Here is a 20,515-nt window from a genome sequence, read left to right as displayed (position 1 = left end):
CAATCCCACTGCTCCTCCAACTTCCATGGACTCAATCCCACTGCTCCTCCAACTTCCACGGATTCAATCCCACTGCTCCTCCAACTTCCATGGACTCAATCCCACTGCTCCTCCTCCAACTTCCATGGACTCAATCCCACTGCTCCTCCAACTTCCATGGATTCAATCCCACTGCTCCTCCTCCAACTTCCATGGACTCAATCCCACTGCTCCTCCTCCAACTTCCACGGATTCAATCCCACTGCTCCTCCTCCAACTTCCATGGACTCAATCCCATTGCTCCTCTAAACTCCATGGACTCAATCCCACTGCTCCTCCTCCAACTTCCATGGACTCAATCCCACTGCTCCTCCTCCAACTTCCATGGACTCAATCCCACTGCTCCTCCTCCAACTTCCATGGACTCAATCCCACTGCTCCTCCTCCAACTTCCATGGATTCAATCCCACTGCTCCTCCTCCAACTTCCATGGACTCAATCCCATTGCTCCTCCTCCCACTCCTGCAGGACAAGTGGCAACTTTTTCCCTTTTTCCACATGGAATTGTTTTATTAGGAAAAGATCCATTAACAATAAGCCCTCCCCAGAGGAGGAGCTGCTGGAGGGTCGGGAAATTCCAGAAGCAAAGCAAATCCCACCTTTAACTCAGCTGGATGCAGAGAGCAGCCAACAATTCCCGAGCCCCACAGCCCCTCCCACAGGAATTCCAGGGCTGGCCACGGATATTCCCAAATAGGAGTCTCTGCACAGGAACAGGAGCACCAATCCCTGGGAAATGGTCCTGCTTTTCCAAGGGCTGTTGGCATCTCCCTCCTTTCCCAGCAAGTCTGGATTGGCCTTTCCAGCCCCAGCCTGGAGTTTTCCCATTTTTCCTTGCTCCGAGTCCTGGCTGTGAAGTTCCAGCCAATGGGGGGGGGGGGGGGGGGGGGGTCTGTCCTGCTCCCATCAACCCCCTGTGATCCCAGAAAGTTTTCCATGGAAGCTCCTCAGCAGCCAGGCACGGCGGAATTCTCCTCCAGGCATGGCGGAATTCAGGGAATTCGGGAAAAGGGATGAGCAGTCCCAAACAGGGAGTTCTACCTGGGGACACGGGGTCGGCGTGAGGCGGATCCGGAGCCCATTCCCGACGGATTCTCCTCAGTCGGAGTCGCTTCCCTCCTGCTTCGCTGATCCCACAGCCGACGCCAGCTCCTCCTCCTGCCCTTTTAAGCGCTCTCCTGCCGGGAAAAACACCATGGAGATGGGATGGACGGCTTGGATTGGGAGCGACCCAGTGAAGGACCCCGAAACCCTTCCCTCAGCACCATCCAAGCGCCCCCAGAGGTTCTTTGGGAAGCTCCTTGGGATCAACAGCTTCCCAGATCCTTTTGGGAAGGGATCAAGCCCCACCAATCCCTCCCTGGCCCAACGAGCTCCCAGCAAGGATCATGGAATCCCTCTGGAATAAACCACCCCATTCCCGCGGCTCCGGAACGCACGGATCAGCTCCGCAATGGCTCTCTGGGTCCTCTTCTCCAGCTTTTCCAGCTTCTTGGACACATCCCGCTTCAAATCCCTGGGAAGGAGAGCGACAAGGTCAGGATGATTCCACAGCCAGGCAGGGCCTGCCTTTCCCAGGGGAAATTCCTTCTCTTTCCCAAGTGCCAGCGGCTCCAAAACCAACCCCATCCCTCGGCAATGAATCCCAAAGGAATCAGCAGGCAAACGGAATTGGGTCCACTTCCACAGCCAGGCTGGCTTTCCAACTCCATGGAATCATGGAATGCTTGGGGTTGCAAAGGACCTTAAAGATTCCAACATTCCACGAGATTTTCCTGCCATTTTTAACCCTCAGCTCGGGTTTTCCTGGATATTTCCGGCACACAACCCCCCGCTGATTCCAACAGCCTTTTCCCGGGAGCAGCATTCCACAGGCACTCACCAGTCGGGTTTCCTGGGAGCCAAGTTTGCCAGATCCTAGGGAAGGAGAGGAGACATCCAGTGAGAGCCGAAGGCAACATTCCAGCCTGGACACGGCACGGAGCGACTCCGGATTTCCAGCTCTGGATTCCCAGCTCTGGAATTCCAGCTCCACGTTTACCTACCACCTCGTCGATGATGGGCTCCGGCTTGGCAGCCTCCAGCTGCTCCTTCACCGTGTCCTCCACTAGATGGGGAAACAGGATCGGGATACAGGGAATTCCATCAGATACAGGGAATTCCATCAGCGCTCCAGGCTCGGCTCCCAAAAGCTTCCCCAAAACCCCATTCCCACAGCTTTCCCTAAAAACATGGCGCCCACACGTAAGTAAATCCCTTCGGTATCCAAACCCTTCTGCAGACTCCTCAAAATTATCTGGGAATGATGGAAATCCCACAAGCAGCAGCGGCAGCTGGAATCTGGTTGGGATAAGGTCTCTTTTCCCTACATTTGCAGGAATCGGCTGCTCCAGAGGTCTGGAATTTGGCTCTTCCTGACTCATGTCCAGGCCTGGGACATTTGGAGGGCTCAAGCTCCAGCCCACGCCTGCAGAAAGGTCTGGAGGTATCAGGGATAATGGGAAAACATTCCTGGAAAAAGCCACCCACGGAAGGGCTGCGGCACCAGGGAGCACATCCCACTCCAGCACCCGGATTTCATGGAATCACAGAACCATTTGGGTCGGAAAAGCCTTTTGGATCACAGAACCCAAACATTCCCAGCACTGCCAAGGCCAGCACTGACCGTGTCCCCAGGTGCCACCTCCACAGGGATTTCAATCCCACCAGGAATAGGGATTCCACCACCGCTGGACAACTGGAATTCTCCCAATATCCAAGCTGGTCATTCCCTCTCATCCCGTCCCTGTTCCCTGGAGCAGATCCCGATTCCCCTCCTGTCAGGGAGTTGTGCAGAGCCAGAAGATCCCCCTGGAGCCTCCTTTTCTCCAGGATAACATTCCCAGCTCCCTTGGGAATTCTCCAGCCCCTTCCCAGCTCCTTTCCTTTCCCTGGACACGCTCCAGCCTTTCCATGTCTTTCCTGTCATGTGGAAGTTTTAAACTCCTACAAAACCACAAGGAAAGGGCAGTGCTGGAATTCCCAGCCATTCCCAGCCCTCCCTTTTTATTCAGGGCATTTTTCAAGGGATTTATTCCAGGAGAACTCCAAATCTCAAGGATCAAGGGAACTCTTTCACTTCCTCCCCAGGAGATTATGAAAGTTCCAGGTGAGGAAATTCCAGCCCCAACGCCCTCAAATCCGGCCTAAGATTTCCTTCAAGATAAATCCAACAAAACAGCCGGAATTTCCGGAAGGATCCTCCAGGGAGGCTCCTCCGAGGATGAATCCTTGGATTTGGGCCTGGGAGTGCTCCCAGCGCTCTCGTGCAATGCTGGGTGTGAGGGTGACAGGATCAGATATTCCAAGCCCTCCAGGCTCCATGGACACCTCATCTCAGTGGATCTCCCACCTCAGGAAGAGCCCGGAGCTTCCCAAGGCCTCCTTTCCCTTCCCACATTCCCACATTCCCGCTGCTCCCACCTGAGGCCGGTTTGCCCGGGGGCAGCTTCCTCTTCTTCAGCTCCTCATCCTCGGGATCGTAATTCCGCAGCTTAATCTCCCTGGGAAAAGCGGGAAGAGTGAGAAAAGCCTGGGATGCCCCAGTGGGCACTTGGGAAAAAGGGGCATGTTGGAATCAGGAGCCAGAGGCAGCTGAAATCATGGAACCATGGAATCGCTGAGGTTGGAAAAGCCTCCGAGATCTTCAAATCCAACCACTGAGATCCAGCCAAGGCCACCACGGATCCACTTCCACGGCTTTCAAATCCCACCAGGAATGGGGACTCCCGCTCCCCATTCCATGGGGAATATTCCCAATATCCAACCTGAACCTCCCCCGGCACAGCTCGAGGCCGTTCCCTCCCATCCCATCCCTGTTCCCTGGGAGAAGAACCCAACGCCCACCCGGCACCGACCTTTTGGGGCTAAAAACTGGGATACTCCGCATGGAAACCCCAGAGGAGATCCAAAATCATGGAAAAAATTCTTTAGGGAAAGACAGGGAAGAAAGGATTATTTAGGATATGAGGTGGTTATCCAAGCATTCTGGAAGTGCTAAAATCAGGGAGCACATCCAGGTTCTGGAATAAGTGGATGGTGGAGCTGAGGGAATGAGGAACCCAAACATCACCCGGAAGTTTTTCCGTGTTTTCATCTCCTCCAGGAGAGCTCAGGAGTCGGGATTGAGCCACAATTCCATGATATTCCCAAATAATTTGGGTTTCAATGGGACACTCTCACTCCCACGAGTGATTCCTCACTGGAGCGAAACCCTGCAAGCCTCCAGAGGAATTCCCAAAGCCACAATCCTGGAAAATCCAGCTCGCAGGAGCTCATCGCACCTCCAGCTGCCTCCAGGACACTCCAGAGGCAGCGGGATCCATGGATCAGCTCAGCCCACAGGGATAATGAAGGAGGTGAAGCTCATCAAGCACCAAGGATGGAATTAACCGGGATAAACGCTCCAAGAGAAGCTGAGGAGGAGAAGCTTGGGAAGCAAAGGTCCAGGTTTTTATGGCAAGCACCAAAAATCCAACCTTGGAAGTCACCGGAGCACAGGTGGAAAATCCAACCGTTCCCACTCCATCCCATTCCCGCTCCAGCACGGGAATCTCCTGGCCAAGATCCAACCCACTCCATGGGAGTGGTGGGAACAGTGGGACGTGTTCCAGGACCTCGCTGAGGTAAATCATGGAATTAGAGAATGGAAGCGACCCTTGGGATCAGGATCGTGGGCAGGGACAGCTCCCACTGTGCCAGGCTGCTCCAGCCCCAATGTCCAGCCTGGCCTTGGGCACTGCCAGGGATCCAGGGGCAGCCCCAGCTGCTCTGGCAATTCCAGCCCAGCCCCTCCCCACCCTCCCAGCCAGCAATTCCCAATTCCCAATCTCCCATCCAGCCCTGCCCTCCGGCACTGGGAAGCCATTCCCTGTGTCCTGTCCCTCCAGGCCTTGTCCCCAGTCCCTCTCCAGCTCTCCTGGAGCCCCTTTAGGCCCTGCAAGGGGCTCAGAGCTCTCCCTGTGTCCTTCCCTTCTCCAGGGGAACATTCCCAGCTGTCCCAGCCTGGCTCCAGAGCAGAGGGGCTCCAGCCCTGGGAGTAGCTCCGTGGGATCCTCTGGATTCACTCCAGCAGGTGCTGAAGATCCCAGGACAAGGTGCCACCGTCATTCCCGGATTCCTCACGCAAGGCACCAAAGCAGAGATCCAGGAGAATCCGCCCTGAGGAAAAGCTCTTCCCTGGAAAAGCTGCTCCCGAGCCCATCCTGTTCCTGGAGCGGCTCCAGAAGGAAGGAATCCCCAAAAATCCCCACCTCTCCCCACACCAGGAGCCCCCAAACTGGCTGGGCTGGTTGGTTTTCCAGGATGTGCTCCTTGCTGGAGCAAGGACTGGGAGACACATCCAGGAGAGCCGGAGAAGATCCCAAATCCATCAGGAGAGAGGCCGTCGCTTCCCACAGGGTTTTCCCAGGCACCTGAGCCTTTCCAGGTGGACACTGGGATCTTCAACATCCATGAATAAAACTGGGACAGAGCCCACATTCCATGTGGAGCGTAGGATCCTGCTGGAGCTGGATATTCCAAAGCATTCCCACCCCGACCATGCCAGGAATACCAACACTGGAACAAGGACAAACCCCATCCGTGTTCTTCTGTGGCTCCTCCTGGTTGGGATGGATCCAATCCCATCTTCCACCCCTGAGGTTCAACCAAAGGGAGCCCTGGAGGCACCTTGGGAGCACCTGGATGGCCACGGGATAATAGCCGGGATAGCTGCTGGAATTCCTGGGATCAGATCCACAATTTCATCACGGAGCCGGCACAAGGATTGGGACCAGAAAGATGCTCCAGCCCTGCTCACATTCCCAGAAATTCTCCCTCAGGAAGGGCAGCTGGAGGTCTGAGCACCTAAAAAATCCATGCCCAGAACGCCATGAGGTGGATGAATTCCCAGGAATGGCTCCTGGAAAAACGTGGAGCCAAGGGGTGGAAGGAGCAGGATTTCACCACTGGAGCTCATCCCCATCCCAGGAATGAGGAGCGGGAAAATCCAGGATCATCCCCAGCCTCCCCAGGAGGGTCCAGCCAGGCTTGGGATCACAGGAAGCTCCATGGATCCTTCTCTAGGGATGGATCAGCTCCATGCAGAGGGAAAATCCACAGCGTCCTCCAGCTCCAGAGGGGGAGGAAAGCCCAAAAACATGGATAAGAACCTTCAGGATGGAGCCAGCTCGGGAATTTTCCCAGTCTGGATCCCGGTGGCCAGATCCCAGGGGGATTCAGCTTCCAAGTGGATTCAGCCACCTCAATCCCTGATTTCCCTTTTCCAGCTTGGAGCAAAGTGTGGCAGCTCCCAGGCTTGCCCATTCCCATTCCCACCCCTCCTCCTGCTCCTGCCGCGGCCTGAGCACATTCCCGATGGGAAGAGAAGCCTGGGGATGCTCCATGTCCGTGTCCAAGCGGGAACAGATCCCGGGAAGCGTCAATCAAACCCTCCCCATGTCCCGAGCTCAGCTCCGGCCGCCTCACAAAAAGGGCGGGAAAAAAGGGCGGGAAAAAAAGGGCGGGAAAATCCTCAGGGAGTTTTTCCCATTCTTTTCCTTGTCCTAAACCCCTTCCCCGAGATTTCCACGCTCCGGGATGAAGGGCATCACGTCCTGGATGCTCCTAGCAAGCCCAGCCCCCTCTGGAGCAGATTCCCGGAGGGATTTTGAGGCAGGGATTAACAAACAAAAGCGCTCCGGACCTGCCAGGCGACATTCCAGAGGCAGGAATTCCTGAGGGAGATCGGGTTTCCCAAGGCCCGCTCCTCCCCCAGTCCAGGGAGCTGTAACTTCCAAGGATAACTCCATGTCCAACGGCAGAGCTCGGTGGGGATTTGCTTTTCCCGAAGTTGGAAAATCGAGGATTATTTTTATCCCATCCCTCTCCAAGCTTTTCCTTGGATTTTCAGTTTCCCTTTTCCCACCTTTGTTGGCACAAGGAGCCCAGTTCCAAGGCTCAGCACTGCGGGATGGGAATTCCAGGCTCCAGCAGGTCCCTGATTCCCAAATTCAGTGTTTTTCCCCATGGGAATGAGGCGGAAAGGCCAAAATCCTCCCACACCCTTTTCCTGGGAAAGGCGGAGCAGCGGCTCCGCTTCCTGCTCCACACAGAAATCCAAATAATCCAAGTTCTCCACAGTTCCAGAGAGAATTCCCAGAGCGTGGATCAGGGATCAGAGCTGGAATTCCTGGGAGAGGAGCAGGGCTCGCAGGGCTTTGTTCCTGCCCTGGGAATTTGCAGGAAAATGAGGAAGGAAAAATGGGATGGGGAGGTTGGAGTGGAGTGGGAACAAAGCAGGAAGTGGCCAAAAAATGTGGGAGCAGGGAGGGAAAAATGCTGGGAAAGCCAGAGCCGAGGGGATCTGTCCTTCCTGCAGCCCGTGGAACAGAAAAGTTGGGAATCTCCATCCCTGGAAGTGCCTGAGGCAAGGTTGGATGGGAATTGGAGCAGCCTGGGATAGCGGGAGCTGTCCCTGCCCACGGAACGGGATCATCCTGAAGGTCCTTCCCCGCCCAAACCATTCCAGGATTCCATGGAATGCCTTCCACCAGGGAACTTTTCCCTGCTCCAGCTTTCCTGGCAGCACTGGGATGCCACGGAGCAGGTGGGGTTGGAATCTCCTGGGGATTCCCAAGCTGGAAAAATGAGCAGAGGGAACACACGGAGAAGGGGCTGGAGAATCCCAGAATTCCAGAATGGATTGTTTGGAAGGGACTTCAGGATCATCCCATTCCATGGGCAGGGACACCTCCCACTATCCCAGGCTGCTCCAAGATCCAGCCTGGCCTTGGACACTGCCAGGGATGGAATTTGACGGGATTTCCCCATGTCCCGAGTGGCTGAGAGGGAATTCCCCCAATCCATCAATAAGCAGAGGGAAAAGCAGGAAAGAATCCCTGGAAAACTGCCGGTGCCTCGGCAGGGACCTCCAGCTCCTTCCTCCCGGAGTTTTCCCTCTCCGGCCATTCCTGAGGGGGCAGAACTTGGAAGCAGCTGGGAATACGGAGCCTGCAGAGAATCCTCAGGATCACAGGAAGCTTCCAAGCCAATCCATTCAGGAATTCCACACCCGGAAGCAGCCAGCAGTGAAAATCCCAGGATTTTGCTCCACAAACCAGAGGATTGTTCCCTGAAGCACTGCATTCCCTATCCCACAGGATTCATTCCACCTGGAAAATCCAGCCCAGCGCCCGTTTAGCTGGAAGTGGTTTGGAGGGAAAGGAGATTCTGGGCACCAGGATCATTCATTTCCCAAATCCAGGTGGAATCCCAGCAGATAATCCCAGTTTCCCTTTTCCATAGGGAGATTCCTGAAAAATCCAAATCCAGGAGGAAATCGAGGGATGGGCTCTTCCAGATCCAATTCCCACGGGAAAAAAACCAGACATTCCACAAGAAAAGCAAAAGGAAATCAAAAGTTGGGCATCATCCGGGCCAAATTTGGGATTCAAACCTTCCCACGGAGCAGATTCTGCTGGAATTTGCCTTGGGAAATTCCCTCTGGATTCCGACCAAACAGGCTGTGGTGGGAAAGGTGGACAAAGAGGAAAATCCATCGGGAAGCAAAGTTTTCCCCCCAAAAAGCTGCTTCCCAAAGGATTCCATGAATTTGAGGATGAAGCCGGAATGGGATTTCCCACTCCACACTTTCCTCTCCACCTGCAACTTCCTTGGATTTTCCAGGAAATCATCCCGAGGCAGGGGAGGGATTTTGGCCGGATCTGCCACTGGATGAACGAAAATCCATGGAAAAACCCATTTCCCAGTGCTGCTGAACAGCGGGAGTGGAACACCGGGAATGCCACGAAGGCCCTCGGATCCCTCCAGGCAATCCCAGCAGCAATTCCCAGGATAACATCAGTCCCAAAGCAGGATTTTTTGGGGATTTGGAGGATGAATTCCTCACTCCAGCTGGGAGCAGCCGTGCCTGGATCCGCAGGGGTGGGAAAACCAACCCAGATTCCGTCGCCTCTGGAATCTGAGAGCTCCTGATCCATTCATTATTCAGGAGCTTCCCGAGATCCCGAGCTCCGGTTTCATCTCCGGAGCCTTTTCCGGCACAAATTCCAACCACGGAAAGTTCCCTCTCCCAAGGAATTTGGTGCTTCTAGCCCCAAATCCCTGTGGGTTCTTCTCCACCAGGGATGGGCTTTTTCCAAGGAGTCATTCCCAAAAAACAGCGAGGATTTTCCACTGGTTCCTGGTTCTTTTTCCCGTGGAAAAGGTTTTTAGGGATAAAACCATGGGAAAAGGTCCCATTCCACCTTTTCCACCCAAAATGTTACCCCATGATCCCCAAAAAAAGCCCTGATGGGATTTTCCCAGGAGGAAAACACCTCTGGAATCAGCTGGATCTGCCAGGAGCCTCAGCTGGGATTGTGCTCCCGTTTTCCAGGGAAAACAGCCACGGGAATCCATGGAAAAATACCAATCCCCACTCCATCCATGCAGGAACGGCCGGGAATTCCGGGAAGCTCCCAACATTCCTGCTGCCCCTGGAAGCGCTCACTCAGCCTCAGGCTTTTCCGCCACTTTATCCACGGAATTTTTAAGGCTGGAAAAATCCTGCGGGACGAATCCAGCCATCCCTCATCCCAAATGATTCGCCCCAAATTCCTATGGAAAATCCCTATGAAATTACACAGAGCCAAAGGAAAATGCTCCTGGACAAGACATTCCCGAGGGAAAAGTGGGAATCAGGAAGGAATTACTTGTGCTTGACAGGCTCCTCCTCCTCATCTTCTCTGGGAATTTTGGATTCGGGTTCTCCACTCTCCTGGTTCTGCAAACAAAAAAAAAAAAAAAAACGGGATAATCCGTGAGATTGGGGCTTCCCTGGAAAAGCGGGAGAGCAAACAGCTCCCAGACCCTCTGGGATTGGGATATTCTTGGGAGAAGGGAATTAGAGGAAGAGAAGGATGAGAATGGGAACGAGCGCCGATCCCCACGACAGAAGTGGGAATTCGCCCAGCAGGATTTCTTCTTTCCCTCGTTTCTCATCCGGGATGGAAAACACGGAATGCCACAGGGATGAGCACAACAAAGGATTTCATTCCAGCTCCAGGAAAAAGCTGGAGCAAAATCAATCCAGTTTCTCCAGAATAGGGAAAGAGGCTCCGCTGGCAGCAGCAGATCCCGGGAAAAGCAGGGGAATTCCCGCTTCTCCTCGTTATCCAGGCAGGAAAAGGGATGGAATGGTGCCCATGAGGAGCTGGGAATGAGCAGCCATGGAATTCTGGAATCCTGGAAGGAAATGAACTTCCCAACTTCCGAATAAAAGCAGGAGCAGCACCAGATTTCCCGGGAAATTCAGCAGGGATGGACACAGCAAGCTCTGCTCAGCTCCACTTATCCCGACTTTTATTTCCATGGAAAATGATTGGGAATAAGGGGATTTGGGCCTTCTCCGTTCCCAGAGCTGAATTCCCAACTTTTCCTAAAGGCACAAAAGGCTCGGATGGGAAGGGACCCTCAGGCTGATCCCATTCCATGGGCAGGGACACTTCCCATTATCCCAGGCAGCTCCAACCTGGCCGTGGACACTTCCAGGGATGAGGCAGCCACAGAATTCCCTGGGAATTCCATTGCAGCCAGGAATTCCTTCCCGATATCCCATCCATCCCTGCCCCCTGGCACTGGGATCCATTCCCTGTGTCCCATCCCTTAGCCAAAGTCCCTCTCCCAACACCAACTCCTGGATCCCGATATTATCCAGGAGCTCTTCCAGGCCTGGGAATGTTTCCCAACTGCTGACTCATTCCCTGGATCCCTTTTCCAACCAAACTTCCCAACTCTGTTCCACAATCCAGGTTAAAAATTACATTCCCAGCAAACAGGGAAGGGAGCCAGGGGCTGGAATTGTTCAGGTCCAGCTCCTGCTCCAAGTGCAAGGAAAATATTCCCGGATTTTTTAAAGGGAAAACCGACAACAATCACCCCTAAAATCCCCATCTCATTGCGGTTTCATTCCCTGGTTTTCCTCTGAAGTCCATTAAAACCTTGGGATACTCCCAGGAATTCCCTGCTCAACAAACGCTCCATAAATTCAATAAAAACCGGGAAGAGCCCTCTGGAATTTTCTGGTGGAGCTCCAAGCTGGGTAATGTTTAGCCACCCTCAAATCCATGGAATTTCAGGTTGTGGGAAGTCCCTTCCCGCACTCCGAGTCCTTTCCTCTCATTCCTGCTGGAATTTTATCCAGAGGGGTTCAAAGATAAGGAAATACTGAACAAAAATATTCCCAAGGAGCCGCAGCTGTTCCCACTCCTGGGAATTCCTGCTTTTCCCTGGGGGCTGGAATATTGGGATATTCCAATCCTACCACGAGCTTGGCCAAAATTCCCAATTCCGACTTCTTTCCTATTAAATCCAATGGTTTTTGAAGGCTTGGGGATATTCCTAGAAAATCAAGGCAAAGGTTTTCCAGGGAAGCTGTGGGGGGAAAGGGTGGGAAGGAAAAAGAGTGGGAAAGAAAAAAGGGAGGGAAGAGAAAGGGCGGGGATAGAAAGGGGCGGGAAGGAAAGGTGGGGAAAAAAAGGAAGGGAAAGAAAAAGGGGGGGGAAAAAAAGGCAAAATCAAAAGGAGGGAAAAAACAAGGTGGGAAGAAAAAAGGCGGGAAAGCGACGGAAAGGCGGGAAAGCGACGGAAAGGCGGGGAAAGCGACGGAAAGGCGGGGAAAGCGACGGAAAGGCGGGAAAGCGACGGAAAGGCGGGAAAGCGCGCAGGCCCGGCTCTGGATTTCCCAGGAAGAGCAGCAGGGCTGAACACAGCAAACACTGCTCAGCTCCACTGATCCCGACTTGCACTCCCATGGAGCACGGCACGGGTGGCAGGAAGGAGGTTGTGGCATTCCTGCATTCCCAGAGCTGAATTCCCAACATTTCCTAAACCCAGGGGCACAAAAGGCTTGGATTGGAAGGGATCCTAAGGATCATCCCATTCCACGGGCAGGGACACCTCCCACTGTGCCAGGCTGCTCCCAGCCCCAATGTCCAGCCTGGCCTTGGGCACTGCCAGGGATCCAGGGGCAGCCCCAGCTGCTCTGGCAATTCCAGCCCAGCCCCTCCCCACCCTCCCAGCCAGCAATTCCCAATTCCCAATCTCCCACCCATCCCTGCCCTCTGGCACTGGGAAGCCATTCCCTGTGTCCTGTCCCTCCATCCTTGTCCCCAGTCCCTCTGCAGCTCTCCTGGAGCCCCTTTAGGCCCTGCAAGGGGCTCGGAGCTCTCCCTGTGTCCTTCCCTTCTCCAGGGGAACATTCCCAGCTCTCCCAGCCTCGCTCCAGCCCTGGAGCAGCTCCATGGACTCCTCTGGCTTTGCTCCAGCAGCTCCAAGCCCTTCCTGCCCTGAGGATCCCATCCCTGGATCCGTGGGATCCCCCCTGAGCCATCCCACTCCTGCAAATCCCTCTTATCTCCAAACCAACATTCCCAGGCTGGAATTGTTGGGAAGAGCCTCTGGGAACATTGCCCAAGGTGAACCAACCTTGTGGAAGCACATTCCCTGTGCTCCAGCCCTGGGATCCTTTCAGACTTCCCTAAAAAAGCCGGGATAGCAACGGATCCTCCGGAGCCCTCCGGGAGTTTTATCCCAGCTGGAAAAACTTCCCTGGGCTCCGTTTCCACAGCAACAATTTGCCCAAGCCTTTGGCACTCGGATTTCGGGATCACGAGGAGCTTTGCTCCGGCAAAACAAATCCCAGCAAGAAAAGAAATGGGAAAAGCGAGGCCCCAGCAACCCTAAGTGTGGGATCAGGGATTGTCCGGGCCTTTGGGAAAGCAGGAAAACGGCGGAAAAGCAGGAAAAGGAGCAGTGCCGGCCCTTCCTCCCGCTCCGGCCGGGAAGGTGTGGAGGAGCAGGGATGTGGCTCTGGAGCGAATCCAGCCAGGAACAAAAGCTTGGGATGCAGCCAAAGGAATTTTTCCGGCTCGAGGCACAACACAGGGAATGCTCCGGAGCTGGGATGAGAGAAGGAGCAATGGGAGACCTTTCCCTCCCACCAAAACATGGAAAGGCTCCGGCTTTTCATGGATTTGAGGATAAAACAGCAGGAGAAGGAGCTGTGGAGTTCTTGGATTAGGAATTTTTGGGATGGAAGAAGGAATCTGAGCCTGGAATTCCCACCCAGCGATCCCACCTGGATTTTGCTGAGGGATCTTTGGGAATATCATCGGTATCCCCACACATCCGAACAGCAGAGGAAGTCCCATGGAATTTTCCTGGGAATCCCCTCAGAGTGGAACTTGGAGCCATCGAATCCCAGGATTTCACAGCAAGGGCAAAAGGAAAAGGGGAAAAGCTGGAAATCTGGGACGTGCCCAATGGGAATTCCCAAATATTGTCCCAGCGAGGAGTTTTTTCCTTCAATTATGGGAAAAGGCCCCCATCCCCCACTTCACACGGGAAAAGGAAGGAAAAGTGGCAATCCCAAAGCAGGAATTCCTGAATTCCCAGCCTCTCGCTTCAATTCTCCGGAGAATCCCGGAATGTATTCCCACAAAAAGCGTTCCCACAGCACAACCTCTGCCGGATTCCCTCGGGAATCCCAGTGCTGCAGACAGAGGAGGCTCCTGGAGCAGCTTCCCACTTTTCCATGGAATTTCCAAGCAGGAATCTCCCTTATTCTGATTTCTTCTCCTTTCCCGTTTCTTTCTTTCCACCTCAATATTTTTGGAGAATTTTCCTTAAGGGAAAAATCTGATCCGGAACCGGAGGGAGCAGAAGGAAGAAATTCCCGTTTTCCCTGGTTTTGGTGCTTCCAACCCCGAGAGAATCCCAAAAAAATGGGATTTTCCCACAATCCAAGTTCCTCTGTGAACATTCCCGGTGTTTCCAGTGGGAATAACCTGAAATTCCCTCCAGGACACAAAGGAATGGCAGGAAAACTCCAGGAAAAGCAGAATTCCTTAAGAAAGGATGCAAGAAATAGGGAAAATTGGGATATTTCCGGAATGTTTCCCTTCTTTCAGCTTCTCCCTAATTTTTAGGAAGTCCTGGACTTCCAAGGGGGTTTTTTCCAATGAAAATCCACTGCCCTTGAAACGTTCCCGCTCTCCCGGAGATCGGAGGCTCGGGATCATTTGCATTCCCTGGATTTCTGGAGCTAAGGCTGGAAAACAAAGGGATAAGCTGTGAGAGGGAACGGAACCAGCCGGGAATAAAGGAGAAAAGTCGGGAAAAGCCTTTCCCAGCTCCAAAAAAAAGGGCTCAGAAAGGGAATCAAAAGCAGGAAAAGCTTCCCAAGGACCTCGAGGTGCTCCGCAAAAACCTGCTGGAATTTAAACCGGCTCGGGATGGCTCCTCCTGGAATTCCCAGCATTTATTCCCTTTAAAAACTAGGATTCCTGCTGGAATTCCAGCCTTAGGTTTGCTTTCCTCTGGATTCCAGGCCTGGAATGTTCCATGCTCCCTGCCCATGGGATTGGATGAATTTTAAGGTCCCTTCCCGAAAGAAATCCGGGATTTTCCAAGGTTTAATAAAGCAGGAATTTCAATCCACGTCATGACAGAATTCCCAAATTTCTGCCCGGAGGGCTGGGAATGGCGGAGCTCTCCCGGAATCTTCCAGCAGGGTGGGGAAAGTCCCCCTCTGTATCCAAGCTCTTTTCCAGGAGCTTGGAGCTCCTTCACCCCTCTGGAATGACGCTGGATCCACCCAATTGGAAAAACCCAATCCCTCAGCTTTCCATCCTTGGCAAACCAGGAATTCTCCATTAAAAACCAAAGAGCTGCTTGCAATTCCCTGCCCATGGAATGGGATGACCCCGAAGGTCTTTCCCAGCAAAGTATTCCATGAAATAAGCCGGAGAAGCGGCAGAGAATTCTCGGGGGGAATGCCGGCCCAGCATCCCTACCCCATCTCCAGGGCAGGCTCCGTGTCACTCCTCATTTCCATGCATCCCATCCCAAAGCTCTGGCAAATCCAGCCGGAGCAGGGAGCAGCTGGAATTCCAGGAGATGAAAGGAGCCCGGGATGGGGTTCGGGATGCGGAAGAGCCTTTAATCCCTTTTTTATGGAGAGGGAGAAAAGGGGAAATGATGGAAAATCCCCGTGGCCATCGCCATGGAGATGGGAATGGCAGGGGAGACGCCGGAGCAGCGGGAGAATCCAATCCCAGCAATTTTCTGCCGGATTTTTGTAGGAATTAACCCTTCCCTGGGAAAATCCTGGCAGGAAACAGGGAGGTCGTAGCCAAGGAAAAGAAGGCAAAGTCATTGGAATGGTTGGCTTTTCCAAGATTTTGCCTCCACTGGTGATGGGGAAAGAGGGGCTGAGGCATGGAATCCTGGAATTATCGAGGTTGGAAAAGCCTCAGAGATGGAGCCCGACCACTCCCGGCCCTTCCCAGGCCAGCCCTGATCCGTGTCCCCAGGGGCTGCATCCACAGGGATTCCAATCCCTCCGGGAATGGGGATTCCAGCCCTGCCCTGGGCAGCATCCCAAATATTCCAGAGGCTGCCCTGGCAGTTCAGGAACACGTGGAGAGGGTGAGGCCAGGGAAGAGCTTCCCGTGGATGTCATGGGAATGCTGAGGAATTCACCTGGAAAAGAGGTGGATCCAGGGAGACCTTGGAGCTTTTTCAGGGCCCAAAGGGGCTCCAGGAGAGCTGCAGAGGGACTGGGGCCAAGGATGGAGGGACAGGAGCCAGGGAATGGCTTCCCACTGGAAAATGGGAGATTGGGGTGGGACCTTGGGAAGGAATTCTGGGCTGGGAGGGTGGGGAGGGGCTGGGCTGGAATTGCCAGAGCAGCTGGGGCTGCCCCTGGATCCCTGGCAGTGCCCAAGGCCGGGCTGGAGCAGCCTGGGATAGCGGGAAGTGTCCCTGCCCATGGAATGATCCTTAAGGTCTCTTCCCAGCCAAACATCCCAGGATTCCCTGATTTCTGGTCCCAAGCCTCTCTCCCTTCCCATCCAGTCATTCCCGCTGGCGTCACACATTCCCACGGATCCCCTTTCCCACCCTGCCAGGTCCCCTTGCCACTTCCCGCCCTTCCTTCCCAAGTTCTGCTGCTCAGGCCGGACACAGATCCCACAGAAACCCAGGAAGGCTCGTTCCACATTTTCCCAGCTGCTCCATCAGTTCCCAACGCTGCCATTGTAGGAACGGGAAAGGGAAAAAAAATTCCCTGAAACCCTAAAAGTGGCAGGGAAAGGGAAGTGGATCCAAAGGTCCATTCCAGATTTTCCCGGGATCCTGTGAAACCTCGCTGCTCCCAATCCCACCCAGGCCCCTTTCCCTGCCATCCCAGCTCATCCAGCGGCACCTCGCCCATGGAATGCTTCCCCTCCTTCGCACACCGGGTTATTCCAAGAGCTGGATCAAAGGGATCCAGCAGCATCCAAGAGAACTCCTCTGCTCCCAAATCCATGGCTAAAAATAAGCCGTGGGAAAAGGCCTCGGCTCCTCGGGAAGAAGGAGGATCTCCAGCCAGGCTTCTCCCATTCCCTGCTTCCCCGGGCTTTATCCACAGGAAAAGCCCATCCAGTGTTTTCCTACTTTTTTCCTCCTGAAGCCCAAAATATTTGGGATCATCCCTCGGACACCCCCAGCCCCATTCCAGACCCACTGCATCCCATATCCCAAATAACTCGGGATCCCCTGACTCTCCCCCAAAACCCCCATTCCAGACGCTCTGGGACCCCCCAAATCCTTAAATCCCGTCCCACCATATCCCAAATAACTCAGGATCCATGTGGAATGTCCTGACTCCCCCCCAACACCCCCACACCCCCATTCCAGACCCTCTGGGACCCCCCAAACCCTTAAATCCCGTCCCACCACATCCCAAATATCTGAGGATCCACGTGGGATCCCCTGACACCCCCAGCCCCATTCCAGATCCTCTGGGACCCCCCAAACCCTTAAATCCCGTCCCACCGTATCCCAAATCCCCCGGGCTCCTCTGGCTCTCCCCCAGCACCCCCAGGCCTCCCCTCAGGCCCCCTCCAGCCCCTGCGGGCCCTTCCGCAGCCTCGGCCCCACTGCGGGCCCCCTCCGAGCGCTTCCCCCGCCCTCCCGGCGCCACCGCCGGCCCGACCTGGAGCGTTCTCTGCCTCAGGGCCTTCAGCCGCTCCCGCCGCTTCAGCGCCTCCTCCTCCAGCCGCCCCAAAACCAAGCCCTCGGCCTCCTCCGCGGCCTCCAGGCCGCCGCCGGGCGCCGCCATCTTCTTCACCCTCTGCGTCCCGCCTGCCGTACAGCGCGCGCCGCGCATGCGCGGCAGGCCAGGCGCGCCGAGCGCCGAGCGTCTCGATGCGAGCAATCGATTCGGGGGGGGTTTTGGGGAGCGGCACGTAAGAAATTATCCATTCAGGGTTTTAAAACGGTTTAAAAGGAGCTTAAAAGGGAAAATAGGCCGAAATATTCGCGTTTGGTTCGTTCGGGGCGTCTCCAGAGGAGTGCAAGGCTCAGCTGAGCTAATTAGTGTTAATTATTTGGGGGGGGAGGGGAGGGGGCGCTTTGCCTTCCTCAGCCCCTTTTACCTCCCTTTCACGGCGATGGGAACACGGGAATAGGAAGGAAAAGCAGGTGGGGAATGGGTGCTTCCCACCCCCCAGCAGGTGGAGGGGAGTCCCCGCCCCCCCACACCTGGGGGAGGTTCCAGAGCTGGGATGGGGGGGAGGCTCGGGGGGGGGGGGAGGCGGAGCCGCCGCTCGTTCCCAGCCGGGCCGGCCCCGGGCATGGCTTCCCGGGAGCGCCTGTGCGAGCTCTGGATGCTCTACTTCGCCAAGGTGAGCCGGGCACCGGGACCCTCCCCCCGGGCGGGCATTGGGGGCAGGGGCACCCCCGGCACCCCCCCCCCCCCGCCCCCGTTGGTAGCGCCCCCGCTCTGCACACCCCCCCCCCGCCCCCGTTGGTAGCGCCCCGCTCTGCGCCCCCGCCCGCGCCCCCCAATTCCCGCCCCCCGGCGGTGTCCCCATCCCCTCCCGTCCCCCATTGTCGCATCCCCCCTTCCCTGTGTGCCCCCCCCGCCCGCACCCCGCTGTCACATCCCGCGGGTGTCCCCAAACCCCCCGGTGTGTCCGCGACACCCCCGTGCCCCCCCCCATTGCCAGCGCGTCCCCCCCGCGCGCCGCTGTCACCTCCGGGCTGTCCCCAAGCCCGCCTCGCCCCCGTCGCCATCCGTGACCCCCCCCCCCGGCGGCGACACCGCATCCCGCCGGGACCCCCCCCGCCCATCCCGCTCCCCCTTTCCCGGAGGGAATTTGGGGTCCCCTCACTCCTCCCACACCCCCCTCTGCGGGGGTTGGGGGTCCCTTAAGCCCCCCCGGGAGGGTTTTGGGGGGTCCGCGTGTCCCTCCCGGCGCCACCGCCCGGCGACAGGTGCGCGGTGACATTGGAACGGCGACAGGGTGGGGACAGCGGCTTCTGACGGGGGGGGGGGGGGTCGTGGTTTTGGGGACCCCCGGCTCGCTCTGCCGGCTCCGGGGGGATGTCCCCAGGAGGGGTCCCTGCGTGGGGACCCCCCACGTCACCCCAAAAGTCCCTCGTGCTTCGTTTTGTCCTTGATTACCCCAGGCTGGGGGGGGCGGATCCCGGAGGGAGGTGGCACCCGAGTGTCACCCCCCCGGCCCGTGTCACCCCCGGCGCTGCCCCAGCGGGTGGGGATGACCCGATGGATTTTGGGCTGGAATTCTCACCCCAAAACCTCGCTGTGTCCCAGGGAGGTGGCGGGGGACGCCGGGAGGGTTGGGGACATCCGTGGGGTCTGTCACCTTGTGTGGCCTCGCGATGCCGCCTGTCACCTCTGCACCCCAAAAACGGCGTCACCCCACTTTGGGGGGACACAGCCTGGGGGCTTGGCCAGGGCCACGTGCTGGGACATCGGGGGGGTGGCGTGGGGACAGGTGCCACTGCATCGGGGTGGCTGTGGCTCTGTGGGGACACATGCCACTACACTGAGGTGCCCGTGGTCCCATGGGGACAGATGCCGCTGTGCCAGGTGTCCGTGGCCCTCTGGGGACAGGTGCCACACCACTGAGGTGACCATGGTTGTACAGGGACAGGTGCCACACCACTGAGGTGTCCGTGGTCCTCTGGGGACAGGTGCCACAGCCTTGTGGTGACCATGGCCATGTGGGGACGGGTGCCACAGCCCCGAGGTGTCCGTGGCAGTGTGGGGACAGGTGCCACTCTGCCAGGTGCCCATGGTCACATGGGGACAGCCGCCACTTGGTCAAGGGGTCTGTGGGGACAGGTGCCATCCATCAGCTGTGTGTGGTGGCAGGGGACAAGTGCCACGCTGTCGAGCGTCCATGGGGACACGTGCGGTGCCACCAGGGCATGATGGCCCTGCAGGGTCCTGTCACGCTGTCGCAGGGGGACAGGTGTCACCCACGGTTGTGTGGGGACAGGTGCCACTTGCCAGGGTGTCCTGCTCACCGTGCCACTCCAACAGGGTGGCCGTGCCACCTCCGAGGCACCAGGGACACGGCCAGACCCCGGTGTCACCTCCCCGCCAGGTCACCTGTGGCCTCTGCCACAGCCATGTCCCCAAGGCCCCGGCGAGGACAAGGCTGGGGGCACATGGTGATGGCAGTGTCCCCTCGATGGCAGTGTCCCCTCGATGGCAGCGTCGCTGTCGCTGTTCCCCCGGCCGGTGGCCCGGGAATGGCCGCGTTATCTCCGCGTTATCTCCGCGTTATCTCCGCTGTCGCGGCGCTGGCGGGAGCGTGACCCCCGGGGTCCCTCCGTGCAGGGAGGTGACAACGCGGCGGCTTTGTCACTGTCATTGTCACCTTCTGGGGGGCTCCGGGCGGAGGGGCGGCGTTCCCGGCTCGGCGTTCCCGGCTCGGCGTTCCCGGCTCGGCGTTCCCGGCTCGGCGTTCCCGGCGCTCCCAGGCGGCCCCGCGCCGGCCGAGCCCAGAAGCCGCCGAACAGGCTCTGCCAGCCGGGAACCGGCTGCGACAGCACCGGGGGGTGGCACCGCCACCGGGGGGGGCACGGCGGCTCCGGGAAGTTCGGGACACCCGCTCCGCCTGGGTGCGCCGGGATTTTCGGGATGCAGCTCCAGGTGGGCGCACCGGGAATTTCGGGACGCCGGTTCCGGGTGGGTGCTCCGGGATTTTCGCACCCCAGCTCCGGGCGGGTGCCCCCGGAATTTCGGGATGCAGCTCCGGGTGGGTGTCTCGGGAATATCGTGGTGCAGCTCCGGAGGGGTACCCCCGGAATTTCGGGACACCGGTTCCAGGTGGGCACACCGGGAATTTCGGACCCCAACTTCGGGTGAGCGCCCTGGGAATTTCGGGACACCGGTTCCGGGTGGGCACACCGGGAATTTCGGACCCCAACTCCGGGTGAGTGCCCCGGGAATTTCGGGACACCCGCTCCAGGAATTCCGGGATGCAGCTCCGGGTGGGCGCCGTGGGAATTCCGGGATGCTGAGAACGGGCAAGCTCCACACCCAGCAGCTCCCACGGCAGGGAGTGGGCAGGATTTGGGGTTGTATTTTCCG

At 56.9% G+C, this 20,515-nt stretch overlaps 2 protein-coding genes across 2 annotated transcripts in view; one reads left to right on the top strand and one right to left on the bottom strand.

The window, feature by feature from the left end:
- Nucleotides 1–520: 520 nt before the first annotated feature.
- On the bottom strand, nt 521–17,290 carry CCDC12 (coiled-coil domain containing 12). The gene is made up of 7 exons (XM_039548353.1): nt 17,102–17,290; nt 9,774–9,844; nt 3,502–3,581; nt 2,085–2,146; nt 1,922–1,956; nt 1,479–1,555; nt 521–1,217 (listed from the first exon to the last, which is right to left on the bottom strand). The coding sequence occupies exons 1-7, from the start codon at nt 17,273–17,275 to the stop codon at nt 1,138–1,140; spliced, it is 579 nt and encodes a 192-aa protein (XP_039404287.1). The 5' UTR covers nt 17,276–17,290; the 3' UTR covers nt 521–1,137.
- Nucleotides 17,291–17,708: 418 nt separating this feature from the next.
- The window catches only part of NBEAL2 (neurobeachin like 2), a 28,211-nt gene continuing 25,404 nt past the window's right edge, over nt 17,709–20,515 (top strand). Inside the window, 1 exon segment of the mRNA XM_039548354.1 lies at nt 17,709–17,792. Within this exon segment, the coding sequence (XP_039404288.1) occupies nt 17,742–17,792 (51 nt within the window). The 5' untranslated portion in view covers nt 17,709–17,741.

Source organism: Corvus cornix, chromosome 2, assembly GCF_000738735.6.
Source record: "Corvus cornix cornix isolate S_Up_H32 chromosome 2, ASM73873v5, whole genome shotgun sequence".
NCBI lineage: Eukaryota > Metazoa > Chordata > Aves > Passeriformes > Corvidae > Corvus > Corvus cornix.
This window is presented reverse-complemented; position numbering and strand designations above follow the sequence as displayed.